Genomic DNA, 12,911 nt, shown 5'->3' on the forward strand with positions numbered 1-12,911 from the left:
GATTTTGCAGTTTAATCTTTCATATTCTGATGGCAGTGAGAGAGAACCCAGGGCTGTAATTCCCTTGGCAAAAAATTCAACATCTCATTTACTCAAAGGCTTAAAATAAGGAAGAGAAAGTAAGTTCTTGCTTGCCAACCATCCTTTTTAATTATCTATTTTTATACTATATCCAGGCTACACCTGGAAATGGATGGCTAACTTAGATATAGAAAATATTGAGTGTCACTTCTGGAAGAATCACAAACGAGACAATAAACTTCTCAATCAGTACATCCACAGTCAGGGTAAGCAAGAAAAGGACTTTACCAAGAGACTGACATTTACACTTTTTGACAGAACTGAAATATAACAAATTACAGAGCAAATACTGAAACAAGAAAGAAAAATCTGTCCATGTAAAGGCTATTTTTTTTTAAATCCCCAAAAAAGTGTTTCAATTCTGATACTCACACCACACAACTGGTTAAGAAAATAAAGCGCAGTGTTTAGCAACTGGGTATCCTAACTACGGTAAGAGGCACTATGTGCTCAGCCATCCCTGGCAACTGCTGAGGTCAGCAAGGCCAGAAGCAGGGAGAGCCTCCTATTTTTCAACACAAGCCGCCGCTGTCTCCTTATTGAAGCCCCGGATGGAGAGATCATAGACCACCTCCTCTACTTTCTTCACATCATACTTCAAGCCATCGTAGCGCTTCCTCAGAGAGTCGTTTTTCAGGTTGAGAAGGCGGAAACCAGAATCCAATTCATTGATAAAGGTGGAGATGTGGAGGGGCCGAGAGTAGTCTCCAGCAGTCACACTGTTGACAGACAGCCTAGACTGCACAAGGAAAGAGAAACAGGGGCACGTAACAATGTAGTTCTTCCTTAGTATAACTTCATGTGGCTCACAATTAGAGGAACCTCAGGTCTAGAAAGCTATGCTGATGTTCTCTGCTCAAGGTACCAATAAGCACAAACAAAACAGGAGCTTTTCTAAGAAGAACCCCACGAGAAATGAGACCATTTCTGCCAAATACAGGTTTAATAAAGTTAATATCTTCTAAAATTTCACTTATGTCTTAAACTGGCTATTGTGCAATAAAGTACATAACATTAAGCAAGTATCATCTTTACAACTCATCAGCTAACATATAGCAGAAAGAAATGGTAGGATACTCTCAGTAGCTCTGCCTATCTTTTCAAGTCTTGGCCAAATGATCACAGTCTTAGAGTGTACCTACAGAGCTGTAACTCCAGTCACCTAATATCAGTAAGACAGAAAGATAGGACAAGAAGCTAAAATCAAGTCAATGAAACATGATCTTGAAGGGCAAATAAGACTGACTGATTTCAAGACCCAACTCAAGATTTTCATTCTCCATAAAATCCTCCACAGTCTTCCTAGACTACCTATTTAGTGTGTTCCCATACATGTGGACTTAAAACACCTCACACTAATCACTGACATTAACAAGGTACTGGAAGGTCAAGTACTGGTGAGGTGTCTCCAACAAGCCTACGTCAAGTGGTACAGCACACCAGTGAGCTCCAATACCCCTTCTCCCCATCTTCCTCAATGAGAAATTTCTCAAATTTTCACCTCACACACATACACCCCACTTCTGTCTCCCATGTCAACAAGGCACTATAATGTTCTTTTTTGTTCTGTTTGCAGTGCTAGGAATTGAATCCTGGGCTTGCACATTCTAGGCAAGCATTCTACCAATGAACTACTTTCCCAGTCCCACAGCACCAAAATATTACACAGAAACTGTGTGTACAACTTTAAACCAATATCTTTAAAGCGAGGGGTACACCCTTTTCCTATTTCCTCCTACTACTTGCTGGGATAAAGACATGAATTACCAGAACTACAGCAACAGTTCTGGAACATGAGAAAGAAGTTTAGAAACTGCAAGAATCCAAGATCAGCTAGACTTGGTGGCACACAGCCGTAATCCCAGCAATCTGGGAGGCTGAGGTAGGATGATCAAAAGTTCAAAGTCAACCTCAGCAACTTAGTAGGCCCTATCTCAAAATAAAACCTAAGAATGGTTGGGGATGTGGCTCAATAGGTGCTCCGAGGTTCAATTCCTGGTAATCCCCCCCTCAAAAATCTAGGGTGAAAGATCAAAGAAAAATATTACCAGCCCTGGGCTCCTCTCCCTTGGAGCAAAGATAGGCAAACTTTATCTTAAAGAGTCAGACATTAAATATTTTCACCTCTACAGGCTGCACCAACTCTGTCACAACTATTCAATTCTGCTAGTAATAGTTTTTTTCCTTTCACAGGCTTCTTTTACAGGATAATTTCCCGAGAAAGAGATTGGGGGACGATGTATACGAATACCTCATATAATTACATAGGTATACTGCTAAATTAATTATGTGAATTAACACAGTGTTAAGGTTTAGGTATGTGGTGTCCCCCAAAAGCTCATGTGTGAGACATTGCAAGAACATTCAGAGATGAAATGATTAGACTGAGGGCTATAACCTAATCAGTTAATTAATCTACTAATATGGATTAACAGAATGGTAACTATAGACAAGTAGGGTATGGCTGGAGGAAGTAGGTGACTGGGGACATGCATTTGAGGTTTATATTTTATCCCTGGCAAGTGGAAATCTCTCTCTGCTTCTTGGTTGCCATGTCCTGAACCACTTCCACACCACAACACCCATCTGTTATGCCTCACCTCGGGCCCAGAGCTACAGAGCTGTCTGACCACGGACTAAAACTTTGAAATCATGAGCCAAGATAAATTTTTCCTCCTTTACATTGTTCTTGTCAGATATACTGGTCACAGCAACACAAAAGTTGACTAAAAGTTACTAGGAATATATGACCTACCACTACTCTAAATGAAGAGGTATTAGCATCTTTTGAAACTTCGTATTAGCAAAAATGCAAGGATAGATGCATAGCTTAGTGGTAAAGCAACTGCCTAGCATGCACAAGGCCCTGGGTTCCATCCCTGGCATCCCCCCACCAAAAAAAAAAACTTCATTATCTATAACACGTATAGTACAGTCAATGACTATCTGATGATTGATAAGATGGCTTAGAAAATTAAGACTTCCTGACTTTTGTTTCCATTTTAAAAACTGGGAGTAAAGCAAGAAGATCAAAAAGGCAATCCACAAATTATTGAGCTTCTTACCAGTTCACTAGCAAGAATTAAAACTCCTGAGAGATAATCTTCTACATCCAGATGAAATCCCTTTTCCCGATCTGGTTCAACTAAAAACCATATCAAAATAAAAACAAAGTCATTATATGAATGCAACTTAAGTCTAAAAATACAAATACACACATGTATGCATAATATATATATATATGTATAAAGTTAATTTCAAAATAAATGAAGGACAAATCATTTATGGTTTTTTAAGGTGTTTACACCTGCAGTAACTAGACCATACTGTGGATTTTTCAAACTATTCAACAAAGTACAATTTTTCTTTCCAGTCTTCTCTGAAAAAATGATACCATCAAGAAGCGTATCCAGGGCCAGGGTGGTAGCTCAGCAGTAGAGCACTTGCCTAGCATGTGTGAGGCACTGGGTTCAATCCTCAGCACCACATTAAAAAATAAGTAAATAAAATAAAGGTATTGTGTCCATCTACAACTAAAAAAAAAAAAAAATAGTATACAGTTATATCAGAGAATATCCTTCTTGTTAAAAAATGCAAGATGAAGCTTTTATGGAGAAGTCATGCTATTTACAATTGACTTCCAAAAGGTTTATAGACAGACACACACATACACAGACACACACACACAAAGTGAGAAGACCAAGCAAACGCAGCAAAATGTTAAAAAGTGGAGAATCTAATTGGACTGTAAATACATGTTCATTATACTATTCTTTTGAGTTTTCTATAGACCTGAAAAGTTTATAAGTTAAATTTTAAAAACAAAAAGAATTACCCAAATATAAGTGAGCAAGCCACTTACAACATTTTCAGTTTTTGTTTCCAAGAAACTAGCTTCCTATTTAATTCTCCTTTGTTTTAATAAATCGAAAGTACAAGCAACAGCTCTTCCCACCAAAAACTTAGTTACCATGCCTGATTCTGCAAATCCTGCTAATGAAGATACTACTTACTGCCAAGAATTTCTGTAACTGCTTCTCGAGTCACTAGTGTTTCTGTTTCCAAATACACAACAAATGCTGCCAAGAAGACCAAGCGCTGCAACACGAACCTCCAATGCTCATGAAATCTGTGTGAAAGTAAGCACATTCAGTCGTGAGGGATCTTTGGAAAGACAGTGTAGTACAAGCATGTCTAAATGGTTTAAAAATTTTCAAATACAATCTTATGTGAAACCCCAATATGTAAAACATGTAAGAGCTACAGGACATTCAAATATATTAAATGATTTAGTAAAAAATGTTTTAAGTTCAAATTTAATAGCATTTACTTATTATAAGTTTAATCAATAAGAAGCAAGATCCAATTTTGATGAATACAAAATTTGCAATAAAAAATGATCGACAACAAGGGTGCTTAAGAAGTGATACTGCTTTGCTAGTGCAGTGGCACACACCTGTAATCCCAGCAGCTCAGGAGGCTGAGGCAGGAGGATCACAAGTTCAAAGGCAGCCTCAGTAACTTAGCAAGATTGTTTCAAAATTAAAAATAAAAAGGGCCGGGGATGTGGCACAGTGGTTAAGTGTCCCTAGGTTCAATCTCCAACACCAAAAAAAAGTGACTGCTCTGAGAAAAAAATCAAAAGGCTAGGAACATAGCTCAGTGGTAAATTGCTGCCTAGCATGCACAAAGCCCTGGGTTTGATCCCGGCACCACAAAAAAAATAAATAAATAAAGTATTAAAAACTGCAACTGAAGACTGATGAAAAACGCAATTGTATATCAGCCTCAACATCTAATTTATTCCTACACTTTAAGTAGAGTATGGGGCATCAAGAAAGTCCTAATTCACAAAATTATCATTTCTAATCACTAAATAGAGAACTTAAAAACTCAGGATACTGCTAGGCACAATGGCACATTTGTAATCCCAACACTCAGGAGACAGAAGCAGAAAAATCATTTAAGCTCAGGAGAATTCAAAACCAACCTGGGAAACACAGAACCCATTACCAAATAAACCACCAAAAAAAAAAAAAAAGTACTAAGCTAGGGCTGGGGAGATAGCTCAGCTGGTAGAGTGCTTGCCTTGCAAGCACAAGGCCCTAAGTTCAATCCCCAGTACCGCAAAAAAAAAAAAAAAAGTACTAAGCTAGAAGCATGACAGGAACAGCAATTTTACCTATTCCTCTGGACATGTATTCCAGGCCTACTGATATTTAAATGTGGCAACAAACTCAAAAAATGTTTCTCGGGGCTGCAGTTGTGGCTCAGTGGTAGAGCACTTGCCTAACATGTGTAAGGCACTGGGTTTGATTCTTAGTACCATATATAAATAAATGAATAAAATAAAAGTCCAAAAACAACTAAAAATACATACATTAAAAAATGTTTCTCTTTTGAAAACTGAATTTATAATTAAAAAATCTTTCCCAAAAGCAAAAAAAAAAGTTTCTCAACACAATGCAGGTCATACAAAATTTTCTGAGGGCCAACCCAGCCAAAAGGCAACCTCAAGAGTAAATGGTTTCTAAAGATCCTACCAGTTCTATTGTCCTACCTCTGTGAGTTTCAGTCATTACCTTACGGCATGGATTAGCAAAATCTTTCTGTAAGGGCCAGGAAGTAAACATTTTAGACTCTGAGCCACTTTCACTTTCTGTCACACACTCTTGAGTTTTTCTTTTAACAACCCTTTAAAATATAAAAGTCATCCTTACCTCTGAGGCAGTGGGCCACTAGTGGTTTGCCAACCCTTGCCATAAAGAATTTTTTTGTGCAGTTACATTATCCACCCCTCATATACATCCCAACCATTTAATTATATGTTCAAAAGAATAACGTTTTTAGTAAGAAAATGAATGTATAAATCCTTCACTCTTATTTATCTCATCAACACTCAGATGCAGTTTTTCCCAGTTTAACATGTATGAAATCTAGATATGTATTTTATGACCTACATTTCACAATCATGACTAGCAACCTTTTTCTTCCCTACTGGCATATAAAATAACAGTATTTATAAAACTAATGGTGTTGTAAATTCAATGAGATATAGCATAAAATATTAGCTAAATATGCCCATTAGGCCAAGAACAGTGGCACATGCCTGTAATCCCACAATTCAAGAGGCTGAAGCAGGAGGATCACAAGTTCAAAGTCAGCCTCAGTAACTAAGAAGGGCCCTAACCAACTTAGTGACACTCTTTATCAAAATTTAAAAAAAAAAAAGGACTGGGGATGTAGCTTAATGGTGGAATACCCCTAGGTTCAATTCCAATTCCCCCCAAAAAAGTCCCTTGGCAGCAAAATTCAAGTTATGAGATAAAATTAAACTCCATATGTACAATTCCACCTCATCTCATAATCTTAATAGCATACAGTTCACCCAATTTTAAGAAACAATGAATATAACAAAAATATATTCTCAATTTGACCTTTAAACATTAGATATTTTCCTAATTACTTTTCCACTGCAAAAGTAAAATATATTTCTTAAGAAATTTTTCAAGAATGGAGAAAATAAAATCATCAGTACTGTTACCACCATTATCAGTATTATTCTTTTTGTTGTTTCTTCCTACATATAGAGATTTTTAAGTGGTTAAAAGTAGTTATTCAGAACTTATAATTTTTGGCCTGCCTTTTATTACCTAACATTATAAAACAATGATACTTTTACAAACCTGTAATACTGTTCAGCAGGGAACTTGGTCTTCAGAGACGTTAGATGTGTTTTTACTGTGCCAAAATGTTCTCGAGCTTTCAAACACCTCTTTGGAACTGATCACAAAAGATAATCAAACATAAAGAACTTAACAAACTTCAAATAACAGTTCTTGCTTAATAGTCTACGCAGTCTACCTGAAAACTAATAACTTCTTTAAAATTCTCAAAACCATCTCTGTGCCTTGACATCTGGCTCTAAAAATTATGACTAGTTCCCCTACTAATTAATCAAATTTAAAAATAACAAAAACTTGTGTGAAGGGAGTATGTTAGGAAACACACTGGTAATCTGTAAGGCATCATTTAAGAAAACATCCTTAAGAGACTGTACACTAGCTACTATTCCTACTCAGTCTGAAAAGGATGTCTAAAATTGGACAGCTTTTAGTTCCTATGTTTGATCACTCAGGCTGACCAATTCCACATTGTGGAGTAAGTGACTTACTCTGACACCTGTAAGCAACATTATTATTTTCCATCTGAAAACAGTTTTCACTCTTTTAGCTACCCTGGCTGTATTGTACAATAAAAGTTCTATGTCTGAACTTGACATATGTAATTCTCATTCAAGGGGTTCACTATTTACACATTAATTTGAGAACATTTTATACTGGCCACCTCTTATCTACAAATGCATATTAAAAGATATTCACTGAAAGGTTGGATTCAAACACACACAAGTCAAGCACACTGGGGAACACCTACAGTCCTAACTTCTAGGGAGGATATGGTGAATCACTTGAGCACAGTTGTTCAAGATCAGCCTCAGCAACATAGTGAGCTCCCATTTCAAAAAATAAAATGACAAAATGCATGCACAGGCATGCACACACACACACACACATCCAATAAAAGTTGCTAGAGTTATTTAACAGCTGTAATTAATGTCAATAAAATTCCATAATATAAAGCATTCATTTTCAAACCATACTATGTTGATGTGAAAATCAACCAAACACAAAAAAATATTATAAACCTGTAATATGATCAAACCACCTTCTCCAATTTCTACTCACCAAAAGGCATAATGGACATTTTTCATAATAAAATGAGACACATCAAGTATGCATTCTGCATGGAAATTAACTAAATAAGAAATCAATAATTTTATACATATATCAAGTACAACCAGAAGAATGAAAAATTATACTCCATTTACGTATGATGTGTCAAAATGCATTCTACATCATGTATAACTAATTAAAATTAAAATTTTTTTAAATAACAATTTTGATATAAATATTCAAAATCAAAACACACTTACTGTCCTGAAACCCAGCACCCTGATGGACCCCTTGCAGAAGAGTTAAAATCTCTCGAGCTGTTTGTTCTAAACTCTGTACAACTTTTCGAATTTCCTGGAAAGAATGAAAAATCAAAATCAGATAAACAACACAATCACTATCACAGACTCATACCAAACACACTAGAACATATTAGATCTATCACACTTTCAAATACATTCAAAATACTAATGGTCTTCACAAGGGCAGAACCTGGACAAAAAATAATCAGGTTTGAATACTGACTTTTCCACTTATTTCCTTTGTGAGACCTTCAGAAGACTACTAAAAAATCAGATTCCTCAGATAGCCTTCAAAAGATAATAGACACTAGGCATAGTGGCCCACACCTGAAATCCCAGTGGCTCAGGAGATTGAGACAAAAGGATCATAAGTTCAAAGCCAGCCTCGGAAACTTAGTGAGGCCCTAAGCAACTTAGCAAAAACACTAAGCAACTTAGCAAACCCTGTCTCAAAATGAAAAATAAAAAATGGGGTAAAATGCCCCTGGGTTAATCTCCAGTACCAAAAGAAAAAAAAAAAAGATAACAGCCACTTATCACCCATCCACATAAGACACTATAAAATTTAAAAATTAAAAGAGATGACTATGTGGGCTGGGGCTGTAGCTCAGTGGTAGAGCACTTGCCTAGCACGTGTGAGACACTGGGTTCAATCCTCAGCACCACATAAAAACAAATAAATAAATAAAGGTATTGTGTCTATCTACAACTAAAAATATATTTTTTTAAAAGAGAGATAACTGTGAATGCAATGAAGAATTGTACTTAATAGAACGGCTGGATATTTTTCATTTCATTTATTTTACAAATATCCACTGAGTATATTTACACATTAGAAACTGTAAATACTGGGAAACCAAGCGGTGGGTCCCCACGCTCTCGCAGTTTAGCAAACAACAGAGAAGACGTTTTAAAAAATAATCACACAGGGGCTGGGGAGATAGCTCAGCTGGTAAAGTGCTTGCCTCGCAAGCACAAGACCCTGAGTTCCATCCCCAGTACCGCAAAAAATAATAATAATAATAATCACACAAATATCTTAAAAGTAGTTAATGTGCTACTAGAAAATATAACGGTGAACGAACTAGATTGTGAGGTCAAGAAGATGAATATGATCAAAGAAGCAAATTCCAAGAAATGCAAACAGTACATGCAAGAGTCCTGAGGCAGGAAACTATTTCGATCGCTAAAGGAACAAAAAGGGTATTAGCTGAACATAATATAGAAACTAAAATAAGATTGGAGAGATGCCTTGTAGACCAAAGTTGAGTCTAGATTTTTATTCTATGTGAGATAAGTCATATGAGATATTTTAAAAAGAAGAAGTCACGTGTGCTTTTAAGACACCAACAACAGACAAAACGTGTTGACTGAGACCCAGACACTAACCGAGCCTTCGACATAAACAAGTGCTGAAAAAGAGAAAAATTGACACTCAAATGAGGCAGGTGATGTTGAGATGCTGAGACCGGAATACGGATTCAAGGGAGCAGCAGAATCCAAGGCTGGGGTAGGGAAGTGCCCTAACCTGAAACTAAAGGGGAAGTAACCCACCCTCGAAGGTGTCCCCACCGCCCGAAACTGAGCGACGCAGGAGCGCCCGGCTATGTGGCCCAGCTAGGCAAGGAAAGGGAAAGGTAATGGGAGGGAGGGGCTCGCCTCTCGGATGTCCTGCTCGGCAGCCAAAAAGCCCTGCAGCTCCACGAAGATCTCGCTCACAGACATGGCGCCGGCTGCACAACAATCAGCCAGCGCGGCGAGGGCGGCCAGGGAAGCGAATCCTGCAGACAACCCGCGCAGTCAGTCGCAACGCCCGCCGCTACGCCCACCGCTACCGCCGCGTCCACCCGGCTCTACGCCACGGCCGTCGCTGGGGTCTTCCGAGGCCCGCGGCGCGCCGGAGGCCGGCCTGTCCACCGAGCTGCCTGAGGCGCCGCCCGCCGTGCCTCACGCTGAGGGGTGCTTCCAGAGGCCGGGAAGGAGAGAATAGGCGGGGCTTCAGACTGGTGCCTTCAGACAGGCATCGCCGGAAACAGCCCGCGAAGGGGGCCTAGGGAGCACGTGGGCCTCCGGGAGGCGGGGGCGGCTTGGAGGTGGTGCCGGCTCGCCGGGCGGTTAGCTTGTGCATGTGTATGTGTTTTATTTACAACCGCAGATGGGGCGGGGCGGGGAAGGGGGTGGAATCCTACACAACCAAGGAGTATGCAAAAACATCCACCTGCAGATGAAGGTAGACAAATGTAGTCTTCGTGTAAAACTAGAGATTAATGCGTTCGTAGTTAAAAAAAAAAAAAAAAATACACGGAAAAATAAAAGGACTTTGTGAGTAGGGGATGGGTTGGGAATGAAAATTTCCTCCGTACATCATTATTATTCTAAGGTCTTTTGCTTCAGTTACCTACTTTTAAATTGAATGACTTTTTTTAAAGTGTGTGCGATGGGAAGTTTTTGGTTTTTTTTTCCAGTTAACACTCCTTCCGCTAATTCCCCTTTGCTGAGGCAAGCGCTGTAACGGAGCCTTGTTTGTCCTTTAGTAGTTTGCGCATCTGCCCTACAAATACGTGTGTGTATGATGCACTCTCCAAATGAATTAGGATAATCCTTATCAACTAAATGATAATGCATTATTTGCTTTGTACCAGACATTATTCTAAACTCTCATGTAAAAGATCATGAAGTCCTGTGAAGTTGTAAATGACGTTACTATGGTTACAGATTAATTGACTCATCTGTAGTTTAGCGTAGCAAAGTGTTGAAGCTAGGAACCACATGCTTGATCTTAATCCCTATGCTATTATTGCCTCTACATTTTCACAATAATAGTCAGGCTTTTTAAAAATACCCTATGAGCCCAAAACTGTAATCCCAGCCACTTAGGAGGCTGAGCCAGGAGGATTACAAGTTCAAGGCCAACCTCAGCAAATTTAGTGAGGCCCTAGGCAACTTAGTGAGACCCTATCTCAAAATAAAAAATAAAAAAAGGGCTGGAGTACCTCACAAAGCGCCCCTGGATTCAATCCCCAAGACAAAACAAAAAGCAAACAAAGAAACTTTTATCAGGTTTAATCCTCACACCCCTATTATGTAAGCTAGACAACCTCAATTTTCCCAGTTTCCCCAGAGACAGAATTTTTTTTAAATTTTTTGCCTGTGTACCTCAGACATTTGTGGTACAAGATTTTGCAGAATAGAATTTCATAATTTCCCCCTCTCCTTCTCTCTCTGTCTCTCTCTTTCTCTCTGTCTCTCTCTCTCTCTCTCTCTCTCTCTCACACACACACACACACACACACACACACACTGAAGATAGCAGCAGGAACTGTTATTAAGACTTAATACCTGTCAGACATGATCTTAGCATTCTTTGTGTATTCACCAACCTCATACAAATCCAAATTACATTTTTCAAATTCAGTATGCCTTTCCATGCCAACTTAAATAGTATGACTTTCAAATATCTAGCAGGAACAAGAATCTGTCAAGTAATTTTTCCTGTGAAATCCTAAATTAGTTTAAAAGAGAGAGAGAAAAGGACTCACAAAACGTATTAGGTACAGCAGGCATGGTACAGCAGCATTAGACTCCTAGGTAGTTTTTCTTTTTTAAGTAGGCCCTGAGGACATCTCTTTTTTTTGTCAAGTTAGAATTACTCCCTATCTCTACAAGCTAGGAGGAGCAGGGCACAGGTGGTGTAGGCCTATAGTCCTAACTATTGGAGAAGCTGAGGCAGATGGATCATTTGAGTCCAGGAGTTGGAGACCGGCCTGAACAACATAACAAGACCCCATCTCAAAAAGAAAACAAAAGAAGAAAGAAAAATTGAAAAGATTTCCAAATGATATATGCCAAAGACTACTTTCTATTTCTGAATCTGATTATTCTAGATACTTAGAATGAGCGCAGTGTTAAAATATTTGTCTTTTCTTGCCTGGCTTATTTCACTTAAAATAATGACTTCAGGGTGCATCTGTGTTTTTCCATATGTCAGAAGGAAATTCCGTTGTAAAGCTGAGTAATACCACATTTTGTTTATGATCCATCCATCCACGGACATTCGAGTTACTTCTGCCTTTTGATTGTGGATAATGCTGCTATGAACAGGAGTATACAGGGAGGGGCTGGGGTTGTGGCTCAGTGGTAGAACACTTGCCTAGCATGTGTGAGGCACAGGGTTCAATTCTCAGCACCACATAAAAATAAATAAATAAAGACATTGTGCACATCTACAGCTAAAAATATTTTTAAAAAATAAAATGAGTATACAAATATCTGTGAAGGCCCTGCTTTCAATTCTCATGGGTATATATCCATAAGTAGAATTGCTGGTTCATATGATAATTCTTTGTTTAATTTTTTAAAGAACCACCAAAATGTTTTCCACAGCAGCTGCACCATTTTACATTTCCACCTACAATGTACAAGGGTTCTAATTTCTCCACATACATACCAACACTTACTTTCTGTGTGATTGTGCGTGTACATGTACTTATATTAGCCATCTTTATGGGTGTGAAGTGGTATCTATGTTTTGATTTGCATTTTCCTAATGATTAGTGATATTGAGCACTTTTCATATGTTTATTATTGGACATCTATTTATCTTCTTTGGATAAATACATAGTCTGTTCAAGTTTTGCCTCGCTATGTTGCTAAGACTGGCCTCAGAATCATAGCTCATGATCCTCCTGCCCTCAACAGGGAGTAGCTAGGGGCTGCAGATATGAACTGCAGCACCTGGTACTTTTCTATTTTTTAATTGGGTCGTTTGTTTTGCTGAGTTTTAGGAATAGTTTAT

At 38.3% G+C, this 12,911-nt stretch overlaps 1 protein-coding gene across 1 annotated transcript; it reads right to left on the reverse strand.

Moving 5' to 3' along the window:
• Positions 1 to 282: 282 nt before the first annotated feature.
• On the reverse strand, positions 283 to 9,997 carry Tsn (translin). The gene is made up of 6 exons (XM_047547091.1): positions 9,776 to 9,997; positions 8,075 to 8,168; positions 6,768 to 6,864; positions 4,095 to 4,210; positions 3,147 to 3,226; positions 283 to 820 (listed from the first exon to the last, which is right to left on the reverse strand). The coding sequence occupies exons 1-6, from the start codon at positions 9,839 to 9,841 to the stop codon at positions 587 to 589; spliced, it is 687 nt and encodes a 228-aa protein (XP_047403047.1). The 5' UTR covers positions 9,842 to 9,997; the 3' UTR covers positions 283 to 586.
• Between the last annotated feature and the right edge of the window lie 2,914 nt (positions 9,998 to 12,911).

Source organism: Sciurus carolinensis, chromosome 3 (genome assembly GCF_902686445.1).
Source record: "Sciurus carolinensis chromosome 3, mSciCar1.2, whole genome shotgun sequence".
Taxonomy (NCBI): Eukaryota; Metazoa; Chordata; class Mammalia; order Rodentia; family Sciuridae; genus Sciurus; species Sciurus carolinensis.

What these genes read in the sequence shown, in the direction of transcription:
- Tsn (XM_047547091.1), bottom strand. Translation starts at nt 9,841, where the DNA reads ATGTCTGTGAGCGAGATCTTCGTGGAGCTGCAGGGCTTTTTGGCTGCC. An exon ending in CCGAGCAGGACATCCGAGAG is followed by an intron (nt 8,169 to 9,775) that starts GCGAGCCCCTCC and finishes CATTCTTTCCAG; the next exon opens with GAAATTCGAAAAGTTGTACA. An exon ending in GGGTGCTGGGTTTCAGGACA is followed by an intron (nt 6,865 to 8,074) that starts GTAAGTGTGTTT and finishes TTTTGTGATCAG; the next exon opens with TTCCAAAGAGGTGTTTGAAA.